The sequence below is a fragment of the Polypterus senegalus genome, chromosome 1 (genome assembly GCF_016835505.1).
Source record: "Polypterus senegalus isolate Bchr_013 chromosome 1, ASM1683550v1, whole genome shotgun sequence".
Classification (NCBI taxonomy): domain Eukaryota; kingdom Metazoa; phylum Chordata; class Cladistia; order Polypteriformes; family Polypteridae; genus Polypterus; species Polypterus senegalus.
The window spans coordinates 45,830,272-45,849,104 of NC_053154.1; the positions used below are offsets into that span (position 1 = coordinate 45,830,272).

Genomic DNA, 18,833 nt, shown 5'->3' on the forward strand with positions numbered 1-18,833 from the left:
GCTGCCTAGAATTGCTCTTTTGACCCTGACCGCCATAAACAGGATGTCAAAATGAATAAGTGGAGAAACATGTGGACAATAAGAGGCATCATACCACCCCAACCCATTCAACAACTATTAAGACCATGTCGTCTCTGGTTGAAGAACAAGTGTTTATTTTTACAATACCTTCACAAACAGAACTTTTCTTTCATAGCACAATTGTTTCTCCCCTTCTTCTCGTCCATGTCAGGCTTTATCCCTATTCCAATTCACCTGTCAGAGGAGGAAAAGTTTTCAATGCTGTACCTGAGAGTATTTCAGGCACATCACACAAACACTGCAGAAGCACTTTCATCTGAGATGGACGTGTCTGGAGAAGCTGAATTTCCCCATTTTGCCACATGCGAGTTCATACTGGAACAACAGCAGCATTATGATTGGGAGAAGCCATACTGTCCTGACAGTAATCTGACCTCCAATGCCCCTCCCTGATACTGGCTTTCTGTGTCTCTGGGAGTTTTCATCCAGTTACTCCAGTTTACCTCCCAGATCCCTAAACATGTCTGAGTTGGGGAAACTGGTAATTCTAAGTACATGAGAGGACCCTATGGTGTCTAAGACTGGTGCACCTGATAATGCCAAGACAGGCAGTGGACACCGACAACCCTGAACTGGACTAAGCGGGTTTGTGAATGTTAGGTTATGTAGAAGACGCCTTTGCATAGATTATGCGTTTGCAATCTGTAACAGCATAAAGTAGAAGAATGTCTGAAATATCAACGTTTGTTACCATTGTGATATCAAGATATCTTGCCATTGGCACTCATCCACCACAAATGAAATACTAGCAATAATAAAAATGTTAAAAATGAGCAGCACGTTAACAAAGTAAATTTTTGCAAATATTTCAAAGTAGTGGAAAAGAAACAGAGCTGTTAAATGTCTGTAACAGAGGAGAGATGGGCCTTGGAGGAGTAAAAATGCAGCACAAAAGAAACACTAGTTTAACAACTATTAAAGCTTATTACATTCAAGTAAGTCAATTCAAAAAAGTCCAAATATTAACTTTAATTTTAAATCAAAATGGATATTTGGTGAACTGTTTAAAATGATATTAAATGTGCATTGCGCTGAATTGTCGATGATGAGATAAACTACAGTGGTACCACAGTATACGTCCTTAATCCGTTCCAGATCCTTGGACTTATACCAAACAGGACATATACCAAACAAATTTTCCCATAAGAAATAAAGGGAAAATGATGAATCCGTTCCCATGAAAAAAATCCTATTGTTATTGGCATATTATACATTGATGGGGTTGTATAAAATAATTTAAACACTGCTTAATACTAAAATACATAAATGCAAAAGCAATTAGATGAAATAAACGAAAATTTAACCTCACTTTACTTTTTAATAACATCTTTGTTTTTCACAATCATAGATACCATCGTTCTCGGCATACGATATGCAGCAGCCAAGTCCCGAATACGCATGCCACCTTCATACTTTTCAACAATCAATTCAAATTCACGCGAAAAAACACAAAATCACGTGAAAATTCACAGAGAGTTATAGCGCGGGTTGTTCACTGAATGCTAGCAACTGGCGTACTGATGCTCATGGGCAGTCATGGCTTTGTCTCAAGAGAGGTAAACAAGGGTAGCGAGCGGTGTTCTAGCACATGAGTCTTATTCCAAACAAAGGTCGTATACCAAGCAAAATTTTTCAAGTCCAAACAGGACGTATACCAAGTTGGACTTATTCCAAAGCGGACGTATACCGAGGTACCACTGTAATTTCAAAGGTGTATGCAGCATGGAAGTACTAAGTTTTTTCACTAAAAAAATGTATTTTATCATTTGGCTTTTATGCAGTTAATATTAATTGTAATAGTTTGGTGATGAATGGATGATTATCTGTTGTGTACAGAAAGTAAGTGATATGTTCAAATTACAGTTCCTTGTTTGTCATGTTTTGGATAGATGGTCTGTTAGACCAATGTATGGAACTGCTCTCTAAAGCATGGATTTGGATGGATAGATAGATAGATAGATAGATAGATAGATAGATAGATAGATAGATAGATAGATAGATAGATAGATAGATAGATAGATAGATAGATAGATAGATAGATAGATAGATAGATAGATATTTCTGTGAGATCAGCTCTATCAAAGACTTGGAGACATTCAAATAGATGTGGAAGTGCTCAAGTAGCCTTTTGTGTTCAAAACTACATTCAATAAGTTCACTTGGTTTATCAGAGCAGAACACGCTGTAACAAAGTCACTATATAGGCGCCTGACCCGACACAGAAAGACACTGAGGCACGTATAAAAAGTACAAAAGACTTTTATTTTTCTTCAGCTGTGGGACATGTCTTCCCCGTGCCACACAGCCCAAACACAGTCCCAAAGCACACACTGAAAACCCAACCAACAGTCCTTCTTCTCTTCTTCCACCACTCCACCTCAAGCTTAGTCCTCCTCCTCCCAACCCTGGCTCTCTGAGTGGTGGTGGCTGGCCCTTTTTATAACCCACCCGGAAGTGTTCCAGGTGCTTCACCACCTGGTCCTAATTACACCTCCGGGTGGGGCTGAAGATTCATCCAGCCAGGCTGCTGAGTCCATGCAGCTCCCCCTAGCGGCCAACCGAGCCCCTAACCAGGCTGTGGAGGACTCCATCTCCCATGGAGCCCTGCGGGTGGTTGGGGAATCACCGTCAGCCATGGAGGCTGCCACCAAGCGTCCCGGGGGAGGTACTGGAGTGCCCATGGTGGCTCCCCCGGAAAACATAAGCAGCAGGGGCGGCCCTACCGGGCATGGGACCCGGCTGTCCATCACAACGTCTTTCAATCCAGGGATGCATTTCTTTGTGTGTCCATTGTTTTTTTTTTCTTGGAGTTTTGAGCCAAACTTTCACACTCTATACCAAATACCCTTTCACTAAAGCATTACAATTTTAACAGTTTTAGTATACGACTTAAGGTTTGATTTTGTTTTCTAAGACTTCTGCATACTGCCAAGAAGATGAGATTGCTTCATGTTAAGATAAACCCTTACATCCTTTACATCAGTGGTAGTCAATTATGATTTAAGGAGGTCCGGATAGAGAAAATTTCCTCATGAACAGGTCCGCAGCATCATCATGTTTAAATTGCATTATAATTTTTACATTACAATTAATTTATATATTTTGAAGTAGCATTGCCATTGTATCAACATCTGCACTGTGTGAAGTCAATGACTCAAATTCAAACAATATTTATTTTTAGTGCAACTCTGGACTACATACAATAAAATAAGAAAAAATAAATAACAGTAAAAGTAATTAAAAAAAAGGTAACTTTGACATTCAACTAAGAATTATAAATAATAAGTACTTTCATAATAATAATAATAATAATAATAATAATAATAATAATAATAATAAGTTTTAACAGTTCAACAAAAAAAATAGACTTGGCCTCATATAAAGATAAAATATATATGAGTTTTTAATATGTGCACAACTGAACAGGCTTGACCAGTTTCACAGTAAATCTGAACAGCTTTAAATAACTGAACGTATCTTCCCCTCCTTCTTTTCCTCGTATCCCACTATCCCTCGTTTCCCTCGTATCCCATCCTACTTTCTCTTATTCAATGAGAGAAATGAGCTCTTGCTTGGTCTGCCAGGATTTTAAATCTGGGCTGGAATGGTGTCAGTGCCATCCTCATGCATTTGTGAAGATTGTCATCACTGAATGTTTTTTTGTGACGTCTCAAAATCCACACATCTCTGAGGGAAGACTCATTAGCGAGTTGTTGGCCAGTAAATGAATGTGTTAAAATCCTCGTTGACCGATCGTTAGTTGGCTTTAAGATTGCTTGTTTTCTGTAGCCTAACTGGCAAATGTAGTGTGTAATTTTTCTCAAATGTAATTTTGTGCCTAGCTTTGTAGTGGTGTTTCACATTCCTGCCATTAACCACTGCCACCGTCTCAGAGCAGATGAGACACAGCAGTTTCAATCTTCCTATGGGAAGTATGAACATAAACACCTCGGTTAATTCCGGATTAAAAGCCAGGTTTTCAGTTTCAAGCTTCCGCCAATTAGCAAAAGCCATTGCATATTGACTATTTCGCCACTTTTCTCTCTCTTGTCTTCTCACTCCTGTATATTTTTCTCTCCATGTCAATGTCGCTACCACAAGAGTGCCAGCTGTTTTCACTCAGAATGCAGGTTTTTTGCTCCTCTATTCAGTGAAGGCCCGCCCTACAATGCCGGTGATTGGCTGACATTCTTGCCTTCACTTTGACCAATATCAGTCTTCATGCTTAAACCCAACCAACTCGAACCCACGAAGGCAACAAGTATTGGCCAATCAGAGACACATAGTTTGTCCCTTTCACTGAGTAGTGGTGTTGAAACACTGTCAGAAAAATGTAATCTCTGCCAGAACTAAATAAAACTCAATGATATGTCTGGGTCTGGACAGAACAGAGTCTGGGTCCAGACCTGAACCGCGGTCCGCCTATTAGTGACCTGTGCTTTACATATTTGTCTCTTATATTTTGGCCTTCCACTTCTTGAAAGTATAGCTAAGATTCTTGAACAAATCCATCTTTGTATTTGCGTTTTATATAATAACATACATTTTGCATAAGTTCTGAAGAGTATCCTGATCTTTGTGAGTTGTTTGCTGCCTCTTTAGTAATTTTGGTGACATCTCCAAACCTGCTCTGTGGCCATCCACCCATTTGTTTCCTTAACCTGCCAAATTCAGTTTATGGTCAAAGTGTTAGAAGCACATCACATAAGGCAGAAAGCAACACAGTTTCATTACAGGACACATTCACACACAGAGTGCCAGTTTCACATCACCAAACAGCCATGTCTAATTAATACAATTCTATAAAAGTAACAGCCTTAGCATATTATATGCATGTCTGAGATCTGTTCTGAACTTTACATAAAGTTGTAGTTAAAATATAATCAGGCATCTTTTCCATAGGATTGCAAAAATTCAGTGCCTATAAAAAGTATTCACTACCTTGGACGTTCACATTTTATCATTATACAAGACTCCATCATGTCAAAGTGAAAGCAGATCTCTGCAAAGTGGTCTCAATTAATTACAAATATAAAAAACAAAATAATTGACCTCATAAGTATTTAACCTCTTTAATATGACACACTGTGGCAGCCAATTGGTTTTAGAAGTCACCTAATGAGTTCAACGGAGCATCTATTAATTGTAATATAAATGGCCAATAAATGGAAGGTGCAACTTGTTGTGAGACATCGTCATGACCAAACCTACACAATGAAGGCAAAAGAGCACTCTGTGCAACTCTATGAATAGAGGCTTGAAAAGAATAAGTAAAGGGAAGGAGACAAGAAAATATCCAAGTCACTGAATCTCCCTTGGAGTCCAGTTAAATCAGCCATTAGAAACACAGCTGTAAATCTGCCTAGAGCAGGCCATCCACAAAAACTGGGTGATCATGTAAGAAGATGAGTGAGGGAGGCCACCAGGAGACCTTTGAGAACTTGGACCAACTGTTGCCCAGCTGCATTGCCAGTCACAGCTGTATGGTAAAGAAAAATAACACACATGACATCTCAGCTAGAATTTGCCAGAAGCGACATGGGACACCAGAGACAGCTGGTGAAAGTGTCATGGTCTAATAAGAGCAAAATGAAGCCATCAGACAAAAGTCATTCTTGGAAACTGCACATTACACACCATCTCCACTGTGAAGGACGGTGGTGGCAGCATCATGCTGTGGGGATGCTTCTCTTCAATAGGGTTTGGTAGGCTTGTGAGGATAAGATGAATGCAGCAAAATAAAAGGAAACATCCTGGAGGGAAACCTGATGCAGTCTGCAAAAACAAACTGTACCTTTATAGATTTGATAGATAACAACCCCAAACATAAAGTCAAAAGGTACGCAGGAATAGCATGAAGCAACAATGTTAATGTCGCTGAGCCAGAGTAAAGATGTCAATCCAATTGAGAATTTGTGGTTAGGCTTGAGGAAGGCTGTTCACTGACAATCAACATGTTACCTGACAGAGCTTCAGCAAGTTGGCAAATAAGAATGGAGACAATTGTCAGTGTCCAGAGGTGCAAAGCTGATAGAGACCCGGGCACACCGACTCAAGACTGTCATGGCTAACAAAGGCGCATCTACTAAATCCTGACTTGAAGGAGGGGAATACTTGTGTGATTAATTACCTAGTACTTTATATTTGACTACTTTGCAGGGATCTGCTTTCACTTTGTCATTAAAGTGTCTCTTTCTGCTAATCAGTGTCAAAAAAGCCAAATGAAATTCACTGTGATTCAATGTTGTATTTCAATAAAATGTGAAACGTCAAAGGAGGTAATCCCTTTTAATTGACACTGTAAGTATATAAGGGTGTAGCCATTAAAGGAAAGACACTGAAGTCTGGAGATCACCTACCAGCCAGCAGTCTATCATTCCTCTTTGGAATCACTGCAATACGGTTATCGTAATCATGAACACTCCCAGATGTGGATCGTCCCCAGGATGTAGCTGCAGAATCATTTCTACCTGGAAAAAGAAAAGAAATGAAAAAGATAATAGGTATTGGTAATAATAATTTCAGGAAGTATTTATGCAGCAAGCAGGGGACGAAGCCCCCTAGTATTAAAAATGACAGCAAATCTAAAACCACGTTCTTGTGATGAGATAGAAGGTTAGAGTGCAATGGTGGCAGTGCATCTGTACTTAAATAAAGGAATCTGGCTACGTTCACTTGGGCTGTGTCATAAAAAGCAAGCCACTTAGAGAGACATACTGAAGCTGAATATGAAGATAATGCAGTCAGCTTAATGAACTGAACAACTGTTTCTATATTTGTTTAAAATTGTACCTTATATACTTTTAAACACCTTGAAAAATGCTTGAAAAAGGTGGTTTAATCAGAAAACTGATATTCTGTGGCTTATGAATCATGTGTCTGTCACTCAGATACTGTTAGTTTGTGGTTTTGTACGCAATAGCATTCAATCAGTAACAGAGATCTGATGGTTTATGTATTACTGTAACATGCACAATCAGTAATAATATTTTATTTGCTCAAAATGCTCTCATGATTCACTTTAATATTAATAATAAGTCTAAACTTTTTGCCTGGCCCGGCTCCACATATTGATCCTTTGACTTTTCATTTGGTGCTGATGACCGATTCGCAGACACAAGTACAATAATCCCTCCTCGATCGCGGCGGTTGCGTTCCAGACCCCCGCGATAGGTGAAAATCCGCGAAGTAGAAACCATATGTTTGTGTGGTTATTTTTATATATTTTAAGCCCTTATAAACTCTCCCACCCTGTTAACATTATTAGAGCCCTCTAGACATGAAATAACACCCTTTAGTCAAACGTTTAAACTGTGCTCCATGACAAGACAGCAATGACAGTTCTTTCTCACAATTAAAAGAAAGCAAACATATCTTATCTTCAAAGAAGCGCCGTCATAAAGGAGCGTGTCAGGAGCAGAGAATGTCAGAGAGAGCGCTCGCAAAGAAAAGCAAACAATCAAAAAATCAATACATGCTTTTAAGTATACAGAAGGACCACGATAAAGCGGCATTTTGTAGAGGAGCGTCCGTCCATGTCCTCTGTGCAAACAGCCCCTCTGCTCACACCCCCTCCGTCAGGCAGAGAGAGCGAGAAAGATAGAGAGAAGCAAACAAGCACAGCGCGGGAAGCATATCTTATAGCATTGAGGAGTTTTAGTTAATATGCAATACATGCTCTGATTGGGTAGCTTCTAAGCCATCCGCCAATAGCGTCCCTTGTATGAAATCAACTGGGCAACCAAACTGAGGAAGCATGTAACCTAAATTAAAAGACCCATTGTCCGCAGAAAGCGGCGAACCAGCGAAAAATCTGTGATATATGTTTAGATGTGCTTACATTTAAAATCCGCGATAGAGTGAAACCGCGAAAGTCAAAGCGCGATATAGCGAGGGATTACTGTATAACATTTTGACGAAAAAAAAGTATTTTGTATTGCAGGCGATCCAGAGTGTTGTACTGCAGCATATAAAAACCTTTGAGAAACGTGTATGTAGTTATGAGAACTTAAAGATTGTTTCTGAAAATTTGCCAAAGCAACAGAGAAAAACTGAAATAGCGGAGTAATGGGACAAAGCAGCCTGCTCAGTGGCAGAGCAATTATTTTAGTATATCAGGACATCGGCCTTGGTTACATACGGCTCCAGAAAGATTTTAACATTTGATGGACTCGTCGTATGATTTGGTCAGTATGCTGCTGCTTAACTAGACCAAATCTAAACAAAAATCAAGATCTGAGAGGAACATTTAAACAACCCATGGGTGGTCATAATCCCAGTGTTTTTGCTATTCCATTTTATCTGGCTTTATGCTGTCTATGAATTGTGACCAGCAGAGGGCGCTCCAGCCTCCAAAACCCAAACACAGACAGATGCAGACACGAGTTTTGCTACACAACATGGCTTTATTACTGTGGGGAAGCACTTTTGTCTTGTTTCCCACTGCACCACAGTTTCCAAGCACCAAACACAATGCACAGTCCTTTTTGCTTCCTCTCTCTTCCTCGTTCCTCCTCTACTCCTCCTCTGGCAAGATTTCGTCCCTATTCCTCCCGAGTCCGTTTCCAGATCTGGAATCACAAACAGGTGGGGTGGAAACCCAATGTAGGGCTCTGCAGGTCCCAATCCAGGGGACTTGCCCTCTAGTGATCCAGGGGAGACAGTGTCTTGTGCACATCTGCTCCCCTGCTCCTTCTGGTGTAAACCCGGGCAGGCAGAGGCCACAGCCATCCATCACAGAATGTAAATCCAAACATGCTAACTCATACCTACTCATCTTTTTAGCACAGATATGCTGGCTTCTGGTGCTCAGTTATGGAGTGAGTGTGGAGTACATGTTAGTGAGAGGTAAAAAAGAAAAAAACAGCTGGATTGCAGTTAACTTTTTGCACATTTTAATTGTTTGTCCTTCCACATTTTCTCTAACTCATTATGTAATTAGTTTGACTGTGGTTGATCTTCGGCTTTTGTACTTAAAGGAAGTGCCCCCATTATAAAGGTGCTCTAAATCTTGTTTTTTAGAAGTCTGCATTCATAAAGGTAGATAAACATCTATTGCTGCGAAATAACATGAAAAACATGTTGCTTTTTTAATATTTTTTTTTAATTAGTAAAAAATTAAAGGTCACACAAAGCCAGAGCCTACCCATGTGGTGTGAGATGCAAAGTAGGTAACTGTGAGACAATTTAAAAAATGTATTAGGTCGTAATAAATTCTTTCTGAGTCTCTCCTTTGAATATCATTATGCAACTGTTACAATCCATTTCCTGATCTGTTTTGCCAGTTCTTTTCTCTAGCTGAGAAATTGGGATTAGAAAAAGAAAGTGGGCTTTGCTGATGCTGTGACCCAGCTGAAATGCTAGCTTTCATCTGGCTTTTATAATATTTTTGTCTTCTGTTTTTTCCTCTTTCGCTAAACATTAGTAAACTTAAACATGATATCACTCCATTATAGAGTACAATCATCTGTACCCACGTTCCTTCATGCCAGGTCAAGTTAGAGTCATCCATAAAAGCTAAGATGCATATCTTCTGAATAATGGAGGAAATCACATTACTATGCCCACAAAGCAGTATGGATTAGACCTGGGAACAGTAGATGAAATGTTGTTGTAACAATGGGCCAAAATCAAAAAACAAGAAAGCAAGATGTACTGAATGTAGGAGCTAAATCCTTTAAATTAATGTTATTGGTAAATTTACCTTAGTTTTTTGGTTATTTTGATCTTGAATATGCCTTAGCTTTTACATAGGTAATGGAAGATTCTGTTCCATTCCTTATAAGTTAAACGTAAAAGAATGTTCTTAGCTCTGTGTGACAACAGTATAGCTCTTAAACTGAAGTTAGACAGCAAGAAAGAAGCACAAACTGTTAGACTGGCATTAAGGGCATGTAGTTTACTGGCCATTATGTACGTTACATGCGTAGGTCCTAGTATGTGTGATAACAGATAGAAAACTTAAGAAATGTACCCTAGATAGTTAATCCGGAAGCAGAATATCATAGACAAGACGTTTCCCTTTCCCATTTTTTACATTTATTATCAACTATTTCCCTTATTTTCTGTGAACTGTTTGCTTTTAATTTCATTAAAATTTTATAAACAAAGACACCCGGAGTGTGTGTGTTTTTTTTTGTTTTTTTTTTGGCGAATGAGTTATGCACCTGCTGGAATGCCTTTTTTGGAAACTTCAATTGAACTATTTGGAAACCCTTAACAAACGCAGCTACAGCTAATATACAAGCCAAAAAAAATTTGGATGTGTGCGTCAGTGTGCTTTGCATCCTAGGAACCAAGATACCCAAACTATTCTATAACATTTCAGTATATATTTAAGACTCTGATGCTGATCTTTCAGATAGAAAATAGGTCATTATGATAGCAATTGACGAGATTAATTCATAATTAATTTCAGGCATTTGAGAGTTCCTTTAGATGGCCTCTTTCTCTTGAACAATTTGGTTCAAAAACTAATGAGCACATCTCATAACAGGCTTAACATTCAAGTTTGGTATTTTTCCTTCCAGCCATTTTAGCTTATGACCGTCCTCAAGAAACTGTGACACACAGACACAGACAGACACACCCATCATCAAGATATTGATGCTTTCAGTATCAGGGGACCCTAAACCATCGAGGAGGAAGGCGCAAAGCAAAAAACAAAACAAAATCATTGTCAAAAAGAGAAAGCACACTAATCTTTTACCAGAAAGCTAACACACAGAAACACTTTCACAAAGAGGTATCTATAATCTCGGATAACCAGAAAGTGACACAGAACTGAAGTCATATGTGTAGCACTACCTGAATACTAACATCTTAACAACTGTATGGTGTGATACGCCGAGTCCTGAGTCAGTTTAAAAGTAAAGAATTGTACAGCTTTAAACTTTTCAACTGATAGATTTCAAGTAAACGTCTGTGACAAGAAAGACTTGTCAAGTTGGACAGTAGTGAAGTGTATTCTGGGAAAGCTGAAAGGCAAAGTAGGACGTTAGAATGTTTTGTATAGCCAGTGTGTTTCCAGGTTAGTGCAGCTTTTGATTTGCTTAGGAACTGACTTTGAGCTTGTGTGATAACTTTCGAGTGTTTTAAAAAAAACTGTAAAAGTATTGGCTGCTTTGCTAGTGGATAGTAATCCAGCCTTGTGTGCTTAATTTGAGCGAGGAGGGGAGAGAGAGTGACTGTCTTTTGTTAGACCTTTATTTTAATAAGATTGTCAATTCAGTCTTTGGTTTAGTTCAGTTGGTGCTTTGTTGAAAGAATGGAGTATTTGTTTCATTTGCTGCCTTGCTGACACTTTTCGAGAAGCCATGGACATTTACATGAAGTCTGCTATCTGCTTAATTTCTGGAAACTTTTTAATGAGCCGGCAAGAAATCTGTCTTCATTTTTCAATTAAAAATATATATAATCTGTAACAATGGAACTGGACCATCTGGGAAATGTCATCCATAGCTACATGAATACAGCATGAGCCCACCCAGATTGTGTAATTCTTTGCTTCTTTTGGTTTTGCAAATAAATACCATTTTTAAGTAAAAGCTTAAACTCAATGTCCCTGTCCAATATGGATTACTATTTTTGCAGAGTGCTATAATTGTTCATTCCTTATTTAGCTGCAGTTCCTCATGGGCACAGAGAACGATTTTTGAAGTCCTCTATTGGTGGTAAAATGGGTTGAAGTAAAGGATGGAAAATAAACACAGTCCCATTCAGTGACCTAGGGATGATCTGTTGTGGTAAGAGGCACTTTATTTTTAACTACTTTAAAATATAGCTGAACCCAGGAATGAACCAGAAACAAATTTAGCAACACAGAGACCTATGAAAGGAAATAGAGATCCTTGAAACAGACTTAACAATCATAACAATTATTTAAAGATAGAAAATTTGCACTGAGGTTGTAACATGTGACTGTTAATTGGACTATTGAGACAATGATTTTTATAAAAGGTGTAACTTTTATGTTTTAAAAAGGACAGGGCTCATTTTCTGTGTGGCAGATAAGGAAATTGTTTCACAAATATTTGACTTGAAACTCTTTGTATTAAATACTATAACCAAAATTAAAATCATTACAGAATTGTAAAGTACAGTTGAACTTCGGGTCACGAACATCTCGGAACACGTACAAATCGGGTGACGACCAAAAAGTTTACCAAACTTTTACATCTGTTCACAACCAAACACTCGGTTGACGTACAAGCCAGTTTCCCTTCCGGTTCGTACGCACCGATGATTTCCGCATGTGTTCAGTCTCTCCCTGTGCATTCCCTGTGCAGCGAGCGAGAGAGAGACAGAGAAAGCGAGAAGGCAGTTAAAGAAGGCAATAAGGTCGAGAAGGCAGTTAAATAATGCACCAGGCTTGTTTTTAAAGAGACTGCTTCAAGCATTGTTTTAATCTTATTGTATTTAATGAAGACTTTTTTCTATTGGATTTTAACCTCCACTTCACTTCTGTTTTTATGGGATCATTTATTTATTGAAGGATTCTGAAAGCACTGCACTTTATTTAATTTTGACTTTGTTTTTGATTGTTGTTTTGTTGATTTTAATAAAAGCACTTGGCACTTTTTGCACCATCCGATTGCTCCATTGTAGTGCCTCACTGTCGTGCTCATCAGTAACATTACCGATGGTGATGGGTTTAAGGTCTCCCGGAAGCGAGATGGGAGCATGCAGCGAACCCGCATCATCACAGACTTTACCTCAAAACTGTAATCTCCTCTCCACCCAGTTCCTCCTCACCTTCATGCCAGAACTCGACTCATGCAAGGTTAGTTTTCTAGGTTGTTAATAGTTAGTTTTTGTATAAATTACGGATTTTTTAAATGTTCATTTTTTTCTCTGTGCTTAAAACTCATTAAAAAAAGTGTTTACAGAGAATGGTTCGTAAGGCTATAGCGTGAACTCTTGCAATGTTAGTCTTCTCTGTTCAAGGTTTTTTCAGTGTTATTTAATGTCTTTACATTTAGTTCACTATTACACTGTGCATTCTATGGTATAATTAACTATTTTTATGCTTAACAATCTTTAAAAAATATATATTTATATACCGGATTATTATCCGGAACGGATTCATTTTATTTGCATACAATCCTACGGGGGAAATTACTTTGGGTCACAACCAAATCAGGTTGCAACCAGAGTTTTGGAACAAATTACGGTCGTGACCCGAGGTTCCACTGTGCTTGTCAATTGGGGAAAAAGTCAGCATTAATTTTCCCACAATAATGAGCCACAAAAGAGAATGCTGATCAGTTGAAGCCTATGAAAAAAGCAAAAATAAACAAGAGAAGGTTTCAGATTCTATTTTACAAGAAAAGAACAATGAATCAGACACAAATCACCAAAAATGTTGCTAAAGTATTTCTGACATCCACCGTGGCCACTGAAGTGCATTTGCTTCTTGCTATTTATTCCATGATTGTTCACTTCCTTGTGCTCTGCATATTGTCTGGTATAAATTTTGTTTAGATTGTAATTAATTCAATCAATACTAATTTTAGAGGTTCATTTACTTTGCCTATGAGCTTATTCTTTTTTTACCAATATCCTTACTACTACTCCATAAACCAGTTCTTGCTATCAATACCAATTATGGAAATTAATACTTTCTAAAGAATTCTGGATATCTCAATAGACATTTCTTTTTCTCATTGTTGGTCCAGACATCAGTGCAATACAATTAAACCCAGGAACGTCAAAATGAGATCCTGCGAGAGGACACACTCTTTGAGGTCTGCAGGACATCAATCCAGGGCTACCACTTCTGACCAGTTTACCTGGTTATGGATCAGCCAGAAATATTGCCATGGCTTAAGTTTTTATTCTTGTTTATTTAATGCTGGTATATTTTTAATTATAATTCCCCACATGTTTTTGTTAATATGTCATTCTTTTATTACTGTTGTGTTTATTTATTGTTTGGTATTTATATATTGTGTATGTATTCTATTTTCTTACATTCCATGCATTTTGTAAATGGAACACTTAGAGGCAGGGCCACCCTTACATCACAATTGAATGACACCCTCAGTCTTTATATTTAGGTCAGGGAGTTGGTCCTTCTGTAGCATATTGCTACAGTTGTGAATAATGAACTTTCTGGTTTCCAAATTGTCTTTGCATCTGTCTTTGGATTTTGATTATTGTATTATGGTTTTATACTTGTTTGCTGTAGGTTACCATTTTAGGCAAACCCTTTTCCCTCATTTCTGCTATTTTTGTTTTTCATTTGTTTAATATAAATACATCCTTTACTTATATACAAGGTTTGCCAGTTCCTTCCCTTTAAGAGGTATTTTTGTATATGTTGGAACATTATTTTGAACTTTTAAAGCCTAGTCCCCATTATACCATGTACAGGTCAAAACCTGCCTGGGGATTTGGGGTCAGGCTGCTCAGGGTAAGGCCAGTCTTTAAGAAGATTAGTGAAGGTCTTAACCTGTTTGTAGGCCTTTTGAAGCCTATCACTCTTTTACTATTTTGTATGCATTTGATCACAACAGATCCAAGGTGGAATTTTAAACAGAGCTACAAGAAGAAAGGACATAAGTTCGAATCTGAGTGCAGAACTCAACCCTTTGAAAGATGTTGAAATTGAGTTCAAGGATGTAAGGCATTCTGTTAAAAGAATACTTTAAATTTGCCATTAACCTTGTAGACTGTCACAGTTTAGTCAGACTGAAACAAACCTCTTTCTTTTGTTTTAATGATATCTTGGTTTTGGCCTCACTTTTCAAACCCATTGATAGAACAGTCACAATACTTGGCGTGAGAGACACAGACAGAGAGAGAGATCAGTATTGTGCTTTGCAATGAAAAAGTATTTAAACATTCCTAATTTCATCTATTTCAACATTTTCAAATCTTCAGCAAAAATCTATTAGTAGATTATAGACAACTAAGTGAGAAAATAAATAACACTTTCATAACTTATGTCATTTAATGAATGAAAAACGTTATTCAATGCAAAATGGTATTGGGTGAAATAGTGATTATCCCCTTCCTTTTAATAACTGGTCACCTCACCTTTAGTTCCAACCAAGAACTTCCAATAATTCAACACCAGCTTTACAAAGCACTGTGGTGGAATTTTAGCCCACTCTTCTTTTCAGAACAGCCATAATATCAAAGCATTGGCTGGGATTTGAGAATAAATTGCTCATTTCAGGTTCTGCCATTGCATTTATTTTATTTATTGGGTTGAGGTCTGCACTTTGAGTAGACAAGTACAAAGCTTCAATTGTACTTCCTTTCACCCATTCTGATGTGGACGTCCTTTTGTGTTTTGGATCATTGTCTTCCTGCATGACCCACCTATAATTCTCCTGAAGAATTTTCTGACATGGTATTGAATTAATGGGTCATTCAAATATGGCAGCATTGCATTTTCCCATCAATATACTACCTCCACCATATTTGATTGTTGGTATGATGCCCTTACTGCACAATGTTGTATTTCTTTAAGTTACACTTAATGAGATCTACATCATCCATACAGTTTCAATATTGTCTCATTTGTCCAAAGAATATTACGTCAAAAGACTTTGGGATGATTCAGGTGTTTCCTGACAAATATGAAATGAAAATTCACACAACTGTCTTCTTGGTTAGCAGTGGTTTTCCTCATAACTACTCTCCAGTGAAGCCATTTGTTTTTATCTGATTGTAGATTCATGAACTGTGACATTTACTGTGGTAAGAGAAGCTTGCAGCTCTTTAGGTGTTTGCTTATTATCCTTTGTGACTACAGGGACTATTTCTCACTGAACTTTGGGGAAAAAAGTTTGGCAGTCTGGATACTTCTGGGAATGTGTACTGCTGCTCCAAGTGTTTTCCATTTGGAAGTCATGGCTGTTATTGTGGTTTGGTAGAGTTCCAAAGCCTTAGAAATATCTTTGTAGCCCATACCAGACTGAAAGATATTAGTAACTTTTTTTTCTGATCACTTAAGGAATTCCCCTTGATTGTGGCATTATGTTATTATTTAATATTCTGCTGTCAAATTGGCTGTGATGGTAATTGTCAAAATAATTGAGGTTTATACTGAGCAGAGCTGCCTTTAATCAAACTTGGTTCTTATCAGTTAGTTGACTCCAGTTTTCCCCTTTATTTGGGTTTATTGACCTAAGGAGCAATTACTTTTTCACACAGTATTAGTTGGTATTGGACAAGTTTATTACATAAATGAAATGGGATTAAAAACTATGTCTTCTTCACTCAGATGCTCTTTATGTAACATTTTAAATGTGAACCTTTTTGTCAATCCTGACTGAAAGTTAAGTGGTCTATCCATTATCTACACCAGTTGTTTTAAAAATTTTTGTGTAGTGGATCGTTTTTTACTTTCTTGTATATGAAATATAGAGAAAGTACTGTAATTGTCCAGAAATTCGATTTCAAGATTTTGATGAATCTCAACGTTTTAGACCTCCCTGAGTCCGAAAGTATCATTTTTTGAATTTGTCAGTGTGTGTGTCATGATAACTTGAGTATGCTTTCACTTAGGTCAACCAAATTTTGCATACAAGCATTAGGTTGCAAAATGTCGATTTCTATCAACTAAACGGAAGTGGTACATTACCTTTTTATTCATGCAGCTGCAGAGTTCGATTTATTCAACTTTACTTTGATAATAATTGTTCAATATATTATTAATTTGATTTGATTTGTTGTTGATGGTTCTTTAACCCGGGTTCACTTCCTGGGTCTTCCCTGCGTGGAGTTTGCATGTTCTTTCTGTGTCTCCGTGGGTTTCCTCCGGGTACTCCGGTTTCCTCCCACAGTCCAAAGACATGCAGGTTAGGTGCATTGGCAATTCTAAATTGTCCCTAGTGTGTGCTTGGTGTGTGTGTGTGTGTGTGTGTGTGTGTGTGTGTGCACGTGCACCCTGAAGTGGGCTGGTGCCCTGCCTGGGGTTTGTTTCCTGCCTTGCGTCCTGTGTTGGCTGGGATTGGCTCCAGCAGATCCCCGTGACCCTGTAGTTAGGATATAGTGGGTTGGATAATGGATGGATGGTTCTTTAATGTGCATAATATAAAAATATAAAAATTGACTTGCGGTTTGCTCCTCAAATATCCATCCCCATCTCTGAGTATACAAGAAAGTCTAGGGGAGTCCACTCCCGATTTTTATTATAGTAAATGTTCAGGGACTGGAAGAGGTTATAGTATATATATACAATCTGAGTGGAAAGTGTCTTTGTAGCGGTAGTGTATTCCTAGGAAGCAAGCAGCCCTTGGGGAGGGAGGGGGTTTCCTGGGAGTTTACAGCAGCTTGTGAACAGGGGTCTCTGAAAGGCAAGATTGTTTAACCAGACATATTACCACTTTTGGGTATAATATCAGAAATGTTAAGTGAACCAGTAAGATTTCTTAGACACCACTTTACAGACTAGCAGTCAGCAATAACAGCGTTACCTTCCTTTTCATTTTCAGCGTAGCGCCAAAAAAGGTCTCAGCCACAGCTTATGGCACATGCAATCTAACTTTAAAGCACCAAGTTTGTATTCCTTGATCTGTAATGACCTGTACTGATATCTCTGCCGATGCCACGATCACGCACAGGGAAATGCACGCAGCAGCAGAAGTTTTATGTTGATTTATGTGAGAAACTATCGCTTTGTGTGCTTTTCAGAAAACTGAGTTTTCTGGAAAAATATTTAGCCCTGGGAGAAAAGGAAAAAAAAAAAAATCAACCCTGAAAGAGTTAAAGGCAGAAAATTCAAAGTGGCCTGTCATAATTGAAGCCGCTGGCTCTTCAAACTGTCTATGCTGATGCATTGCACTTTTTCTTCTATGAAAAAAGATAAAGATGTCTTGTGAACAGTAATAAATCTTTCATTATTATTATTTTTATTTCATATAGTCTCCTGTGTTTGGGAAGCGGTAGTGGCGTCAGGCTCTTTCAAGGTTTGTTTTCACTCTCCACATGGCTAATTATGCATGCATAGGGCGCGTGCCTCCTTCTTTTATATTAACGTAGAACTTGACGATTGACCTGCACATTTGGCAGCAAGCGGAGATATTTATGCTGTATTTGTTTCATAAAAATAAAATTTGAGAATCTGCATTATTTACTTATCAATTAAGCTCCTTACATAGAGTTCATGTGCTATACACAATATTAATGTGCTTTTATGGCTTTACATTTTATAGCAATTGTTTTTATAGAAAATGTAAAAAACTTCTATGAATACTGATGCTATAGTAGTTCACCAGCTGCCTTAGCACCTTTGGTTTCCATCAGGTCTGCATGTTCTGTTTATATCTGATTCTCTGATCAACCTTAACAGAGGCTAATGGATTGATTTAGTGACAAAAGTCTCAAAAATGTGTTTTGATAAATTGAAGCATACAAAGGTTCTCCTGCATTTATACCTTCCCAAAACAAAACAGTAAACAAAAAGACAAAAGAAAAGTTAAGTTGTTGTTCATGTTGTTTCAATTTAATGCAATTTTGTTTCTAATGTCCTTTGTATATATGACTGATTGAAAAAATGTGTGCAAGTTTATGGGGGAATGAAAGCTCAAATGCTACCAAAGATAGGCATGACAGCAAAAGTGTGAGAACCACTGCCTTAATAATTTTGAAGTGACAAGCTCAATGGACATAGCTGTGTAGGATGGCTCACCCACCTCTAATAAAAATTCATCCCACAGTTCAACCATCTCTAAACCCTGGACTCTTTTTCCTCCTGCATTATCTTTTGCTCAATTCCATTTCAACTCTAAAATCAAAGG

The 18,833-nt window shown here is 38.0% G+C and overlaps 1 protein-coding gene across 2 annotated transcripts in view; it reads right to left on the bottom strand.

The window, feature by feature from the left end:
- si:dkey-9k7.3 (circularly permutated Ras protein 1) overlaps positions 1 to 18,833 on the bottom strand; it is a 141,345-nt gene that overhangs the window by 108,134 nt on the left and 14,378 nt on the right. For both annotated transcript variants that reach the window (XM_039748587.1, XM_039748596.1), the window contains exon 3: positions 6,441 to 6,551. In XM_039748587.1, the coding sequence (XP_039604521.1) occupies positions 6,441 to 6,551 (111 nt within the window). The remainder of the gene's footprint in view (positions 1 to 6,440; positions 6,552 to 18,833) is intronic.